The 17,170-nt window shown below is 36.2% G+C and overlaps 1 protein-coding gene across 3 annotated transcripts; it reads right to left on the bottom strand.

The window, feature by feature from the left end:
• Window positions 1-387: 387 nt before the first annotated feature.
• On the bottom strand, window positions 388-17,023 carry LOC132303089 (uncharacterized). 3 transcript variants are annotated; one of them, XM_059800173.1, is made up of 6 exons: window positions 16,728-17,023; window positions 15,556-15,621; window positions 9,660-9,729; window positions 8,295-8,416; window positions 955-1,039; window positions 388-678 (listed from the first exon to the last, which is right to left on the bottom strand). In XM_059800173.1, exons 3-6 carry the CDS (start codon window positions 9,667-9,669, stop codon window positions 485-487), a joined length of 411 nt encoding a protein of 136 aa, XP_059656156.1. In that variant the 5' UTR covers window positions 9,670-9,729; window positions 15,556-15,621; window positions 16,728-17,023; the 3' UTR covers window positions 388-484. The 3 variants fall into 3 exon arrangements, 2 of the variants coding, with proteins under 2 accessions (XP_059656156.1, XP_059656155.1); XR_009481092.1 differs by lacking the exons at window positions 9,660-9,729; window positions 15,556-15,621; window positions 16,728-17,023 and adding an exon at window positions 8,568-8,753; XM_059800172.1 differs by lacking the exons at window positions 9,660-9,729; window positions 15,556-15,621; window positions 16,728-17,023 and adding an exon at window positions 8,568-8,751 and having other exon boundaries at window positions 8,295-8,429.
• Between the last annotated feature and the right edge of the window lie 147 nt (window positions 17,024-17,170).

The raw sequence follows: 17,170 nt of genomic DNA, 5'->3' as shown, positions 1-17,170 counted from the left end.
TGACTGACTCATTTGTCTTGCGGTCTTTGTGTTTGGCAGCATAGATATTAATTAATAAATCATTGCCAAAATATATAATTTATTTAGTCACTCCTTTTCACTCTAACTAAAATATTCCATATTCATAAGAATCATATATGTAATTGGTTGTGGCTACTTTCAAAGTCACAACCAATTGATGATATAAAAGGCTCCAATCTGGAAATGTAAAAGAAGACCTTTGTTGGCCTTCAATCAACCAAATTAAATTAAAAAACACACAAGACTGTCAGTCAGTGGTTACGGCAATACAGGAGGTCTTGTGGGTGGGAGGCCCTTCAAGACCAAATTCAAATGGTTTAGTAAACTTGGCATGATTCTTTAACAACACAATGCAATGCCGAGGTCTATAGTGCTTATAAAATTACTATGAACAAATTAATAAGCAAAAATAACAATGTTCGTTCGATTAAGGAAAAACAGCTAAAGCATTCAAATCCATACATTATACTCTCAAAACTTGAGCACCAAATAAGCAAATAGCCCGATCAACATAGGGTCCAGCCTCTGCAATACAGAATATGGTCCAAAATTCAAAAGACAAACTAAGCATCAAAGTAGTTTTGTTGCGACGACAGAGCACCACAATTCTTCCGACCACACCAGTAACAACAATCCCCACTATGCCTCTAGAAACATCTGCTAATCAAAAAGAAAAAGAATTAACTAATTATTATCCCACATTGCACTTAAAAATAAAAACTTAAGCAGCAAATAAGCACATAGCCAGATCAACATAGGTCCAGCCTCTCCAATACAGAAAATGATCCAAAGTTCAAACTATGCATTAGATGCCAACGACAGAGCCCCACAATTCCTGCAAGCATACCACCAACAGCAAACCCCACTATGCCTCCAGAAACATCTGCTAATCAAAAAGAAAAAGAACAAGTAACTAATTATTATCCCACTCACATTTCTGATTATCGGAGGTCTTTGCAACAGGGAGCTGAATAGACTCAGCAGCTCGGGCAGAAGGGGCAGCTTGTAGAAGACCACTCTGCATAAAGAAAAGCTGAATATAAATTATGAAAAAAAAAAAAAGAAGCCGAATATTAACAATGGACTGGGTGCTAAAAAAAGTCCCACCCAATACAACAATATAACACATATAGCTATTAATAAGATAGCAATTGGTTGCTACTTTTTAGCAAATAAAAACCACACAATCATAAATTCACTCTACAAATTAGTGCCACTATTAAGTATTAACAAAATAATCCTCTTCCTTGTCATATTAATGGGTACAGCGTGCCACATGCAGAAAGTCAATAGCTGAAAAGAGAGGCTGCTACCTGGTCCGGTCCCTGTTATTAGAGTGTGGTGGGAGTGGTAGATTGGATGTAAACCTTGGCATTGTTTGCAACTATGACCTCCTAAATTATTCACAGCCCTTGGACTTAAACTTTTTGAAGGACAAAACTCCCATCCTTAGCCTCCTCCTTGAGGCCAGAAGCCACAAAGAAGAATTTTCACCTGCCCTTTATGATTCTAAAGAATCCTAACAAAATGATAGCAAGAAAACTTATAGTAACTGTTAACAAGTAATAGAAACAGAGATGTGCATTAAATATTTAATAGAAATAAATCAAGAAATAAAAAAATAAAAAGGCTCTCTATCTTGGGGTGATTTAGGGCACCTGAAATTAAGGTTTCGTTTCCTTCTCGCCTCCCGGTGGGCTAGGTCAACGGTGAGGGAGGTTGTGGTTTATGACAATGGAGGAGGGGACTACATCCTCAAACCCGTTCGTGGAGGCAGTTAATCCTCACAACCACTCCCCCTAAAACCTCATGGAGGAGTTTCTTTAAAGGAGAAGCAGAAGAAGATGGAACAGCTGCCATGCATTCGTGATAATAGTGACGATCCGGTGGTTCAAATACTGGAAGAGGATATCAAAGAGGAAATTGACTGATGGAAACACTCTATCTTGGGAATTTGGTGGGGAAACAACCATATTTCCCATATTTTCATGAATTTTTGAAGCGGATTTGGCAGAATGTTGGCCAATTTAAAGTCATAACAATGCCCAAAGGGTTTTTCATGGTTCGATTTGAATCAGATATTGCTGTAAACACCATATTACAGAGAATCCATACATACCACGATCAGCCGATGATTTTGAAGCAATGGGACAAGAACGTAAATTTGGAAAAGGAGGTATACTAGGATCTGTTCCGATTTGGATTCCCTTGTTGGTCTTCCCATTCATTGCAGGATTGCCATAGCCATCTCCAATGTATGTTCGAAGTTTTCAAAACCTCTTTTCCTTGATGAAGTCACTATGGCTAGGGAACGTGGGAGCTATGTCCAAGTTATGGTGTAAATAGATGTCCAAGAGGAACTTCCTGATATAATTCAAGCTAATGTCATGGGACTCCCTGTGAAATCAGTATTGAGTGTGATTGGAAACCATAAATTTGTAGGGAATGCAATGGCTATGATCACCGGAGGCTAAGTGCCCTTTGAAAACCCAACCCCAAAAGAAGAAGATAATCACGGAATGGGTTATTAAACAGGATAAATCTATACCCGTTGAAGTAGCTGAGTCCGATCCTGTGGTGAATAAGATTGATGTTGTGGAAGCCAATCTTTTAAAGATTGTGTCTTGTCCAGAAGAAGGTGCTGATAAGAAGTTTGTTAATTCGGGTCAGGCATGTAGGTGGAGACTGGGAACGAAGTAATTGGAGAAAGGGTAATACAGAGAATGGTATTAAGGCTGGGGATGTTGAAGTTGAGACCAATCCTTGTCCTTCTTTGTCCCCACAGGGAGCTGCATCTTCAAAGAAGATGAAGAAGAAGATAAGAAAAAATAAGCCGAGGCTGACCCTAACAAAGTGCGTCTTACCAGAGGTATGGTTGCTGGCGGAACTAATCCACCAAACCCCTATGTCTTGTGATTGGTTTTTGGAATGCAAGGGGTCTCAACAGGAGAAAAATGCAATTCGAGGTTCGCTCCTGGTTGGGTAAGTACTCCTTTTCATTAATTAGTTTAGCTGACACTAGAGTTAACAGGAATAAGTTTGATATTATAAAGTCTTTGGGAATTAGAGTGATAAACGTACTGTTGATGCTCTTCCCCACACATACATGATAATAGTTATTAATAAATCCTGTATTCAACAAAAGCCCAATTCCATTTTTTTGACCTTAAACATTCCCAGAATTACTCCAAATTATCATTGATGTGTGTGACCGTTATGTAAATTCTGGCCATCTCTAAGATTATAGCAAATATATTGTTGTTAGTCCTTGATAAATTAGGGGAGCAAATTTCAAAAACCTAAATGCTAACAAATTAAATATAATGCACAGAAACGTTACCGATGAGATTTTTTTCAGTTCAGCAATCATAGTTTTATTTTGCCTGCCAGAAGAATACTGAAATCCACACATCAAAGAGCCTAAGAAGATGTTCACGAGACCATACTTCTCAGCATTCCCTAAAACAAACCAGCTTAAAAAACATAATTAAAGATGTGCTTGTGTGTGTGTGTATAGTAGATGAGAGACAAAACCTGTGGATACTACATAGAGTGAGATTCTGGTGAATAGGCGAGGGTCAGCTCGGGTAAAGGGCCATAGTTGAGAGGAAGAGGTTTAAATTTCCTACAGACAGGCAAGGAGTTTTGGCGAAACAGAAATGCCATTGAAACTGGTATGAAAGGAAATTTGTGTATTTCGTAGAGCCTCTATAGTAGGCACTAAACCCTATTCTGTATAGGACTAGAGATGATTGGACTTTTATTTAATATGTAGGGATTTTTTAATTATCAATTTTCAAGCTTGAAAAGTGGAAACAAGACTTTTCTTTTATGGGTTGAGATTTGGTAATTATTCAAATAAATTGACTAAATGAAACCTCGTAGTTACAAAAAATATATATTATATTACATGGGTAAATGAGTCTAGGAATGTAATTTTGATTCGACAATTCGTAAAATTGGATTTAATTTAATCTGATCTGGGTGGATCGGATTAATTTTTTAATCTCACGATTCAATTATGGATTAATGAATAAGGAATTTACAGTTCATGAATTGGTTAATGGTTTGAGGTCACAAAAAACCGATCCGATTGGTTAAAATTTACAAATATATATATATATATCTATAATATACACTTACCTATTTTCTCTATTCTTTTATCGTTTTAAGTTGTACTAACTTTTAACCCTAAATGCTTACTACCTTTCAAGTTTTTTTAATCTATTGGGTCACGATTAAAAAATACTTCGTAATAATATTGGGCAGGAAAAGGCCCAATCCACATAACTAATCCGACCTGATCCTTGAAGAAACTTAATCCGCTCCAACCCATAAAGTAATGGATTGTATCGGATCGGATTCAATTTTCTCTTCGGATTGGAACATGTTTAATTCCTAATTCGATCCGTGGTCAATCTTTCCTAAAAAATTGGAAATCCGTAATTATGTCAAGAATTAAACTATCTCAACAATTTTTTGCTTTGCATAGAGACGAGAGTGACCAAGCAATCAAAGGCACCCATGAACAATGCTCTCTAAAATTAAATTCTCAAGACTTTAATTTGTGGTGCCCCTAAAGCCTAACTTATATGTAATATTAAAGGACATTTGAAAATTACTAGTAAAAGAAACGTGCAATACACGTGGTTAAAAGTTATTTTTATAATCTTTAATAAAAAAAATTATACAAGATGATCAAAAGAATTAATAAAAGAAATAAAGTGATTGAATAAACAAATAAAAAAAACATACATCTTATCAACTAACCAAAAAAAACAACTAAGAAGTCACAAATCACAATACTTTCTTCCAATTTAGTCATGCACAATTAAAAAATTCAGTTGCATTATAAATTAAAAATTAGATATTTATCAAAACATTTTGAGAATCAACAAATTTCAACGCTTTTATTTAAAAAGTTACATAAAAATTGAAAGTACAACAATACAAAGTTTTTCTCTGCAAATGAAATGAAAAGCGCATAACTTCAACACATAACAAATTAAAGCAATACCAGAAAGGATGGGATAGCAATATGAACAGTGTAATAAAAGATTATACTAAATAAATAATTATAAATAAATAAAAAATCACTGAGACACAGAAGTCACTCACCTATAAACATGCCTAAGATTCCTGTCTACACCGAAATGATGCCACAAATACAACTATGTAGTGAAATAAATTTTTACAAATTTTGTTAATAATATTGATTTGTAATCATTTATGCGCTTCTAAGAAACAACCCCAATCAAAAAATTTTATATATTTTACGCAGCTACTTTCAATTGAGAATCACCAAATTCTAACTCCTTTATCAAAAAAGTTAAAAATAAAATTACATTACAAAGTAATTGATAACAATTGAACAAATTAAGGCAAAACCATAAAAGATGGGATAACAACATGAGCGGAATAATAAAAAATATATATATAACACGATCAACCTAATTCTCCGTAACAAAAATATACTTGAGAATTTAACTAATCAATCTTATCATCAAACAACCAAATATACTTTTATCAAACGGTTCCAATTCATAGAAGATACTATGACACAACCACAAATTAAAGCAATACCAAAAAGGATGAGATAGCAACATGAGCGGAGTAGTAAAAGATTATACAAAATAAATAATTATGCAATGAAATAAATTTATAAAATAACTTTAAACAAATATTTGTAAGACAAACAAAACATAGCCGATGGCATTGATCCTAAAAAAAATTAAAAACAATCAATCAAGTTCTCTGTACTAACTAAAAAAACACCCCCAGAAACATGCCTAAGATCCTTATAATTTTATTTACTTTAGGTAAGAGCTGGAAGAGATTTTAAGCGAAAGGCAGTACTGAACCAGAGCCACATCGAGTTAGTTCCCCTCAAAGCCTTCTTCCGAAGTTGCAAAGAAGTGCTTATGAAAGTCGTTCTCTATCAAACACGCTAGAGACAACAAGGGCTTGGGGCAGGAAGATTGATAGACAAAGAAAGAGAAGATCTTTCTTTCAAAGAAGGGAATCGAAAGCTGTGAAATTCTGTTTTTCTAGATTGAGGAGAGCAGCAGAAGGCACTCGCCTAACTTACCTAAGGGAACAGAAAGCACTCCCTTCATTGGCTTTCAGATAGATAGGAGGTTTGGCTTTCGAGCGGAATACACTAGCCGAGCAGATTACCACTAAACAGTAGCACAGGGCTGAAGTCTCCTATCGCTTCAACAATTCCTAATTCAGTGGGAAAGCCATATCATATGTCTTGCTTTATTTTGGGAGTGGATTGTAGTTTTCTTCCTTAATAGAGATAGGGTTGGCCAGGTAAGGACTTTCATTCCGTGTAGTCTACATCCGTATGCTTGCTTCCAGACACAGGCTTCAGTCTTGACCAGTCCACCTGTAGGGAGGAGAAAGAATAGAAGGCGAGAGTAGGAACCGCTTAGTGTGAGTGATCCGTATTTAGCTGAGTTGGAAACTTGGACAAGCAGCCAGCATATGAAGAGATAGGGCTGTAGTTAGCGGAAGTGCCGGCAGTCAAGCAAGGATAAGCTGGCAGGGCTGGAAAGACAAGGCTAGCCCCTAATGAATGCGGGGTGAGCACATCGCACGGGGAGAATAATATTGGTTTCTTCGGAGATGGAACTAGAGTTGTTGACTGCTCCCTCTCCGGTCAGTAATGGCTGGCAGAGTAAAGGGTCTGCAAGAGAAGCGCAAGTTTCACGCATGTTTTCCGCGGTCAGTCTTACCTGTCCCTAATGACCTACTGTGAGCTACTCTCATTCCTAGTTCCCATTTGCCCACTGCACAGAATAAGAATCAGAAGACCTATTGCACCAACAAAAACAACAAACCTCCGCTTTGCACTGGCGGTTGGCCAACCACTACTTTACCTGGCATGAATGGCATTTAAAAAGTCTCCTTACCCGGACCTCCTTTAACCCTAGGTAGGCTCAGGATCACTAACATAGAACAACAGAGTCTTCTCCTGAAAAAGAATGAAAGCCATTTGCTCCATAAATTGTAAACGCAGAGCAAGAGAAATCTATTCTCTGCTTCCACCTCCCCGTATTATTTATTTTTCTTCGTAGGCCGCCCCGTTCACATCCAGCAAGGTGATCATTCAAAAGCCGGCATCTGCCTTACTTGATTGAACAAGCAAGCAAGTAAACTAACCTCACGCCATTAGAGGGTCGTTGATCACCGAAAAAGAGAGAACACCATTAGGTGTAAAAGGGGTTGTGGGCATGACCTATCCTCTCTTATTGCATGAGAGGGACACGTTGATTTCCACCAAGGAAATGCTGCCTAAATAGAAATCCTCGCCTATCAACAAGATAAATGACACAGCAAATGTGACCCCCACATATCATTAACAGAAAAAGAGAAACTATCTAGATAAAAGAAATAAGGCCAATATTCATTAATTAAAATAGCACAGCATATAGTAAAAAAGTTTGCAGAAGTTATACAAAAGATTTAATAAGTTTTTTGATAGCTAAATATTGCATTCTGTGCTCTTCTCCGTCGGAATGCGCTTGAAGTGTACAGAGTGCAATGTGATAGTCGGCAACATCCATGAAGGAAATAACTCAAGCTGACACCGAAGCGGCCTAATGAATGAAAGAAATCCTAACGAAACATGTAGTCAAACTTCCTTATATTGTCCATGCACCAAAGAGAAATTTCCGATCCAACCTAGTAGTAAGCGACCGAAATATGCAACCAAAAGCAGACCATCATCATCTCTTTTTTAGGCTGCCCTTTCATTCTCAGAGGGTTGGGCCTTCATTGCTTCTAAATGTCACATTAAATAGCCCTCCCATTGCCTTGTTGATATCATCCACTAGGGTGCCCATAATCTCTAAGGGTCCCACTTTCCCTAATGTTGTTATCAAGCTTGCTTGTGTTGTTTCTCTCTATGTCATGTGGCGTGAGAGGAAGAGCTCATACATTAATCATATCTGATTATAATTTTATACTTTTTATTGCAAAATATATCGTATAAATTTAACATTGAAAAAGCTTCAGAGTAGCACCGAATCAAAGCACTGAAGCTTATAATATACTAACTAAAATAAAAATAAATAAATAAAATGAAAGAGTCCTCTCAAAATTGAGAGCTGGATTGAGAAATTCATTATAAGATTCTTAATCCAAAAAACACAAACCATAAAAAAATGTCATCAAATCAAACAAGAAATCAAGAACAAAAATTATACTCAAAACAAAAAACCAAAGCCAAGAGAATCAATTCGGGGTAAACAGAATCATCAACTCACAGCAATTGTGGTCACACGAGAATAAAACTCAGCATGTAGCAGCAGCAGCGTTCTCTGAAGGTAAATGCTACCACTCGCAAACCTGGAATTGGACTGGTTGGCAGAGGCTTGCTGTCCTAGCACTGCAAACCCACCCTACAAGTAAGTTCATAATCCCCAAATCTGTAGCAAAGTCTGAAAAAATATATAATAATAATAGTAATAATAATAATAATAATAACAATAACAAGAAGAACAATGAAAAGTGAAGTCGTAAGAGAGAGACAGAGAGACCATTGGAGGGCACATTCACATTAACTTTCGATAAAATGTGAGGGTAAGAATGGGTGTTGTGTTGGAAAATGCTTGGATTACATTTCCTGCACAATTGCAATGTGGTTTGTCAGAGGAAGAAAGCCATGGGTGAGGTGTATAGTTCAGAAATGCCTCGGAAATGGAGTGGGAGGGAGGAGGAACCCTAAACAGTGTAGTATATATAGATATAGATAAAGTTCAAAAATACCCCCTGCTATATAAACAATTTACAAAAAAAAAACCCACTCTCTTTAGGCGTACAAACTCATATAATTTTTTGAAAACTTGTAGCAAATTACTCCCAAAATACCATTAATAAAAACTCTCATATTAATAAAAAAAATGGTATTCCGATGTCAACAGTGTGGATTCGGGACGGGGCACTCCTTTTCCAGACCTATCCCACCAACGAAATTTTTTTCCAAATCCATTTTGGGATGGCTTGTATCGAAATCGGGGTAGGTTTAAATATATGCCTTTATTTTTAAGAAAAAAGTTCAAAGTTGAATAAATTTAAGATATAAAATTATATATATATATATATATATATATATATATATTTGTGGTGTAGTCAAATATTTGACGATCATAATAACAAAAATGTTGTTAAATTTTAAAATTATCCTAAGAAATAAAAAAATAAAAAAATTATACCTAATGAGATAATATTTATTTTATAAATAAATATTAATCAAGGGGAGGGGTTGGATTTTCGCCCAGTTGAAAATGGGGCGAGGGGTTGGATTTTGGCCCGGTTGAAAATGGGCAAGTCAAAATGAATTGAGGCTCATATTCAACTTGTTTGTAATGGGTCAAATATGAATTGGGTAATGTTCAAATTTTTTTCTAAAAAAATATTTAACTTCGGCTAATTCCAAAAACTTGAAAATAAAAGGGGAGGGTAAAACGTTTAAAAGAAATCAACCAGTTTACCAAAACAAAAACAAAAACCTATTACAAAGAATGGACCAATTTGCAAAGGATCTAGTTTGGATCTTAAAATTCTCTCTCGATAACATGACCCAAAAATACAACATAAATTTCAAGTTGGCATGGGCAGCGTTTGCATACCTCGACCCATTTGTAGGGCTCAGCCCATTTATATAATCCGGCCTGCTTGCATGACCCCCGTTTATATGACCTGAACCACTTGAGCCTTAAAATCATTCCAAAGAGTATCAAATACATATATACTGTTTGTTTTTCAAACATAATGTTACATAACTAATATAATCATCCACTTAGTATTGTTTTTTCATTTACATAACAATCATCAATGCCATCCAGCAAAGTTAATTCAATCAATTTCAAAATATAAAATAAAAAACTGAATTTTAAAAATGGGCAGGTCAAAATGGATACCTGTTACAAGGGGAAACTTGTTCCACATCGGATCCGGATGGGAAGTGACACGGGTATAAATGGGTGGGTATGCAGCACTACCCAATAGTTTGAGCATTTGGGTAAATGGGCAAGCGCCCACCCGTTACAGTTGGTATCAGAGTCAGACCCAATCCTTGATCCGGTGCCACGCCAAGCTCCCGGCCCGGAAGGCGTCCGGGTGAACCACCCTGGGTAGGCAGGGTGGCCCGACCGCAACGATGGCGTTGCGAGTTCGGGTGGAGGAGAATATTACAAGGGGAAACTTGTCCCATATCGGATCCGGATGAGAAGTGACATGGGTGTAAATGGATGGGTATGCAGCACTACCCAATAGTTCGAACTTTTGGGTAAATGGACAAGTGTCCACCTGTTACAATACCCATATTCAGCCTGTCTGTGATGGGTTAAAATGGGCAGAGTTAACCCGTCATGACCCAATGAGAGAGAGAGTAGAGCAAACGATGAGAGAGAGAGCGACAAATTGTAGGAGAGGAGGGACAGATCGAGAGGGTGATGGATAGTAGAGAGATAGTGATACAGTCGAAGAGAGAGAGAGAGAGAGATAGCCTAATTATATTAATTTTGAGTGAAAGATGAGCTAAATATGAATACTCATATTTAATTAGTTTTACTCGTCCCTTAGCCGATTCAATTCATTAAAAAGTGGACGAATATAAACAAACTAACAAATTAAGAATAATTTTACCACCCCTAATTCTAAGGATTGCTCATTTGGGCCGTCACAAAGAAAAGAGAATAGTTAAAAATAATAATAATAAAATAATAGTAACAAAAGAGGATTGCAAAATAAAAAATAAATGAACCCATTAGCAAGCACACACACATTCACCCCCACCCAATGCAATCAACCCACCCAACACCAAATGCACTACAACACAACACCCAGACGCGACATACATAATACACTCACACACAAACAATTCACGTACCACCTATAAATAAAGAAACCCACGTATACTTGTACCTGTTACTTTTCAAACTAATAGCAACATGTCACTTTCCTTGCACCTACAGTACACACATACACCATAAATTAACCCACCAGATTGATTGGCTGATAACCACCATTAACGGTTTAACATTCCGTTAATGATGGTTATTAGTTATAGTTTGAATGATGGTTATTAGTTATAGTTTGGGTTAGATAATTGGGCTGGGCCTGGTCCCTTGTATGTCAAAATTGGGACTGTTCTCCCTATATAGGGCCGTTTGGCTAATTGGCCCACACTATAATTATTTTAATATTTATGACAATTGCTTAAAATTCCATATAAAAAAAAATAAAAATAAAAATAAAAAACCGGACCGCCCCAACACACAAAAAACAATGAAAAACAAAAAATAAGGATAATAATAATAAAAGAAAAGACAAAAGTTCAATAAAACAAGTAGGGTCACCAAAGAGAAATTATTGGATGGTTCTGGTTCATTGGCATTAAATTGAAACACTCAGATTGAAAGAAAAAAATGGCTATTGATATATTACAAAAACATCTCAACATAAGTTGTCAATCCACCAAGTATCAAATGCAGGAGGACCATCCAATAATTTCTGGTTACCCAAGTCTAAGGGGTCGCCTCACATTTTTTTATACCCTCAAAGATGCGGCCCAATTATGGGTCGCCACATCACCACTAACTCAATAAAGTTGCTAAAACACCCTCAACTACCCTAATAAACTTTCACCTTCCACTCTCACCCCTTCACCACTATAAATACGCCTCTCACTTATTCTAGACACCAACACAAAGAAAAGAGTGAGGGAGAGGAGGGTAGAGAGAGAAACAATGTGATCTCTTTGGGCTTCTACTGAAAGTCAATAGCCGAAGAGAGAGGCTGCAACCTGGTCCGTCCCTGTTATTAGAGTGTGGTGGGAGTGGTAGATTGGATGTAAACCTTGGCATTGTTTGCAACTATGACCTCCTAAATTATTCACAGCTTTTGGACTTTTACCTTTTTGAAGAACAAAACTCCCATCCTTAGCCTCCTTGAGGCCAGAAGCCACAAAGAAAATCTTCACCTGCCCTTTATGATTCTAAAGAATCCTAACAAAATCATAGCAAAAAACTTATAGTAACTATTAACAAGTAATAGAAAGAGAGATGTGCATTAAAGATTTAACATAAATAAATCAAGAAATAAAAAAATAAAAAGGCTCTCTATCTTGGGGTGATTTAGGGTACCTGAAATTAGGGATTCGTTTCCTTCTTGCCTCCCGGCGGGCTAGGTCAACGGTGAGGGAGGTTGTGGTTTATGAAAATGGAGAAGGGGACTACATCCTCAAACCCGTTCGTGGGGGCAGTTAATCCTCACAACCGCTCCCCCTAAAACCTCATGGAGGAGTTTCTTTAAAGGAGAAGCAGAAGAAGATGGAACAGCTGCCATGCATTCGTGATAATAGTGACGATCCGGTGGTTCAAATACTGGAAGAGGATATCAAAGAGGAAATCAACTAATAGAAACACATCTTTGGAATTTGGTGGGGAAACAACCATATTTCCCATATTTTCATGAATTTTTGAAGCGGACTTGGCAGAATGTTGGCCAATTTAAAGTCATAACAATGCCCAAAGGGTTTTTCATGGTTCGATTTGAATCAGATATTGCTGTAAACACCATATTACAGAGAATCCATACATACCATGACCAGCCGATGATTTTGAAGCAATGGGACAAGAACGTAAATTTGGAGAAGGAGCTATACTAGGATCTGTTCCGATTTGGATTCCCTTGGTTGATCTTCCCATTCATTGCAGGATTGCCATAGCCATCTCCAATGTATGTTCGAAGTTTTCAAAACCACTTTTCCTTGATGAAATCACTATGGCTAGGGAACGTGGGAGCTATGTCCAAGTAGGGTGTAAATAGATGTCCAAGAGGAACTTCCTGGGATAATTCAAGCTAATGTTCATGGGACTCCCTGTGAAATCAGTATTGAGTGTGATTGGAAACCACAAATTTGTAGGGAATGCAATGGCTACGATCACCGGAGGCGAGAAGGATTTGTTTCCTTCTCGCCTATCGGCGGGCTAGGTCAACGGTGAGGGAGGTTGTGGTTTATGACAATGGAGGAGGGGACTATATCCTCAAACCCGTTCATGGGGGCAGTTAATCCTCACACAACCGCTCCCCCTAAAACCTCATGGAGGAGTTTCTTTAAAGGAGAAGCAGAAGAAGATGGAACAGCTGGCCATACATTCGTGATAATAGTGACGATCCGGTGGTTAAAATACTGGAAGAGGATATCAAAGAGGAAATCGACTAATGGAAACACTCTATCTTGGGAATTTGGTGGGGAAACAACCATATTTCCTAGAGGAGAAGAGAGGGAAAAAAGAAAAGGAAGAACTGACGTGGCTTCGTCATTCATCACTGCAACTAGGGCTTCATCTTCATCTTACAATCTCATTCTATCGTTATTCGGTTAACACTTTGACTCTTGAACTTTCTATTTTTTTATTCTTTTGAACAAAAGTTCCTTATATCGTATGAATGAGCTTTCTTTTTTGTTTACTAAGTGGCCAAAAGTACCCTTTTTGACTTAAGAAATAGAACAATCGTATTTTTTTAAACAAATATCAATGAGGCGCGCCTATGCTCACCTCAAAAATAGGACGAGGCGCAACCGAGGCGCGCGCCGAGTAAACATCAGTGAGCCTGGGATGACAACAGGCGCTAAACCTGAGCCTCCAGACTAGGTACACCTTTAACAACATTGGAATGAATGACTTGCCGTAGCAGCTTCCTCAACCGTAAAAGCAGTTTCCATGGTACCAGCAGCCTGTTCGTAGGAGAAAGTTACATAAGGTCCTAATTAAGAGAGCCCAAATGCCTTTGACATGAATTTATCCTCTATGTACTAGCTAAATGATTAACATAATTTTGATTTTTTCTTTAAATCATCACCGTGCTTGCCATTTTCTTACATAAATGGGGTCAGCCACATGTCTCTATTCCATCCTATTAGATTATACTTCATGTCACGTCATTTTTAATTAATTAATTCATTTCATTTTAGTGAGCAGACTTACCGGACGATTAAAGCGGCACATAGTTACGTTCAAGGTTCGGGAGAGAGAGAGGAGGACTGTAGACTTGCCTTGTAGTTGCCCTAGGTAAACCAATATATATATATATATATATAACATATACGAATGTAAATATATAGTATTTTATAAAAAAATTTAATCAGTCCCTCTGGCTATTATAATAATAGTGAAAAATTTTATTTCACTCAAGGGCGGATTCAGGATTTCTCAATGGGGTGAGCTAAATCAAAATATATCTAAGTCCAAGTACAAAGTTACAAACATATATATATATATATATATATATATATGTATATCTGTATATATGTAAGATATACATAGTATCATATTATATTAGTAAAGTAAGTTAAAAATATATAATATTAATTATTGTCTATGTCTGTAACTTTGAGTGCATCAGAGCTTTCCATTTCATTTTTGTACACTTCCTAGATCCGATGCATGAAACAAGCCAAAAGCTCACAACCAAATCGTTGGTTCACAGTTGTCGTACACTTTTGTGCCCCAAACCATATATCTTTGTCTCTACAATTCCATATCTATAGAAGTCTCCCATGCCAATATTAGTCAAGGCGTTCAAAGAGCTTATTTTGTCCTAAGTTGGGTAATTCCTATTGGTAGACTCTCTATCAATGCTCAAACTGATAAAGTTAAATTAAAATTGCTTAAAGTCTTCTTTTTCTTTTTCATAGATAAAATTAGGGTTTAGAGAGATGAAAAAGAAGAGAGCCCAAGTAGATGAATCATATTAGTATTAAACACCATTGTTTCAGAATTTCAGGAACTGAAAAATCGTGTGTGAAGTGACCAAAGATTCTTGTAACTAAAAGAATTAGACATTATGCTCAATAGTATGTCTTCAACTCTAAATTTCCTTCAATTCAAAGTGCTTTGACTTAATTTGAGTGCATCAACATATTATCAACATCATCAATCGTCATCACTAGAGTCAACGTTGACATCAACATCCTCATAACGTTGACATTAACATCCTCATCTAAAATCGTCATCTAGAATCACGTAATCCTCTTGCATTGATATACATTTGATTAAGATAAACTGAAAAGAGACTTCCTATCATAATTGGTCATTTTAAAACCAACATCACTGCTACAACGGTAAAGAGATTTATATAATTCAACTAGCTAGGCAAAAAAAGCATACATTTTTTTGCCAACTCCACCCATTCCCATCAACTCTCCTTTCAGAAAAGAGACCTATATTATTAGGAAAAAAGAGGAAAAGTTTTAAATCATTAATAAACTTGTAAGACATATATTCTGAAATTGAAAACTAAACTTCCAAGTCTTTAATTCCCATTAATAAATTGTTCAAGCATCAAATCATAACAATATTATATATATTCATGGTTTACATACATACATACATACATATATATATATATATATATATATATATATGTATGTATGTATGTATGTAAAACATGAATATATAAACGTAACCAATAACTAAAAATGCTAATTAAAATTTTTAAAAAGTAAGAGTTTGTTACCTGATGACTGAGGAGGTATGTTTCTTGAACCTTATTCTTGCTAAATGTTAAGGCCCGATGCTAACCCTAAAAATAAGAAAACACTCGAGTTGTGAGGAAGAGGTTTCACAATCTCACTCATAACAATTAAAACACCACCATCTAAGTATTATCTGTATCATGTATCAACCCAACCCAACTATACTTTCAGTCAAAATGTTGGACACCTATCCGTAGAAAGAGGTGTGATTACGGATAGGTGTGATTAGCACATATTATATTCAGCTCTTATGTTAAATTAGTCCAATAACAAAGTACTATGCATCAGTTTAGGAATAATCTTCAAAATTAACAAAACAATATCCTGATATTCTGCATTCTAATAACAAAAGAAAATCAAAAACCAAAATTTGAAAATAAAAATATATCAACCAAAATCAACTGTTGTTTAATTCAATTTTAGTTAACTAACAATGTTTCTTTAGACAATTGACTGAATAAGGCATAGAAAATTCTAATTGGGTGATTAATAAAAAAAAATTACCACTTTATTTCTAAACAATTCACCACTCAGTACCCTATCTCTTCTTTTGACCAATTTACTAATCCTATTTGAGAATCTACTCGTGGAAGCAGAGTGTGAGGTAGTTCATGGCAAGCCCCTTCCAACACTATGGAATGCACTCAAAAGCATGCTTTTTGTAAGTATTTTAATTTTCAAGAAGTTAACTTTAGAGCTTTACCCTATATTAAGTACTTTTGCTTGTCAAAGTTCTGGTTATGATTTTTTTTTTTAGTGCTGAAAAGATTTCCATCTTCAAAAAGCTTGGCATGTTGATAAATATTGTTTTAGATTCAATCTCAGCAAATTTCTAATCCAATTCAGATTCTTTTTTTTTTTTTTTTTTTTTTTCTTTTTTCATGGCCAGATTCAAATTTTCTTATAGACATAATTGAAAAAAAAAAATACAGACACAGAAATAGAAGTTACAGAAATAAAAAATATATATATTTGTTTTGCTGAAATAAAATCTAGATAACGGTGATTACCTCAAAATGCAATGCAAATTTTGTTACTTTATATAAAAAAGATCATAAAAAATTTCACCAAATAGGATTTAGTTTGCAAATCAAGAATTACAGACCTTGATTAGTTGATTTAGAAAAAAAATTAAATAAAAACCCATACATACAAGTTAGCAATTGCAGAGAGAGAGGAGGGCAAGCTTGAGAGTTGAGAGACATCGGACTAGCGTCTGATGCTAGCGAGCAGCGAACCCGATCTAGAAGGGCGATGGAAACTGAAAGACATGGGTTTTGATTTTTTGAACAATCTGAAATGATATGCCGATATGGGTTTTGAACTTTTGATTCTTGCAGACAGATAGATAAACTGAAATATATGGGTTTTGAACTTCTGAGTCTTGTTGATTTTGTAGTTTGCAGTTGCAGAGAGAGAGAGAAGGGGCAAGTTCAGAGTCGAGAACGAGAATAGAGATGGAGGCGATTGGGGAGGCTTAAATGATTTGCCCTAAAAATATTTTGTTTTTTTGCTGACCCATCATCCATTGGCGATTGGGTCAGGCCCTGGGCTTATTTGGCTTGGGCCTTTATTTTAGTATGGTGGCTGAGTTGA

This window comes from Cornus florida, unplaced genomic scaffold (genome assembly GCF_030987335.1).
Source record: "Cornus florida cultivar Cherokee Brave unplaced genomic scaffold, ASM3098733v1 CherokeeBrave_3.0.0_Hap2_Chr04, whole genome shotgun sequence".
NCBI lineage: Eukaryota > Viridiplantae > Streptophyta > Magnoliopsida > Cornales > Cornaceae > Cornus > Cornus florida.
The sequence above is the reverse complement of the archived record's forward strand: the minus strand, read 5'-3'. Positions and strand labels throughout refer to the sequence as shown.

Bases quoted from the DNA above. Each gene is read 5' to 3' on its own strand.
- LOC132303089 (XM_059800172.1), bottom strand. The intron at 1,040-8,294 runs GTGAGTTGATGA...TTCTTTATGCAG, and splicing joins CTCGTGTGACCACAATTGCT to AGTGGTCTTCTACAAGCTGC. The intron at 679-954 runs GTGAGTGGGATA...TTTGATTAGCAG, and splicing joins GACCTCCGATAATCAGAAAT to ATGTTTCTAGAGGCATAGTG.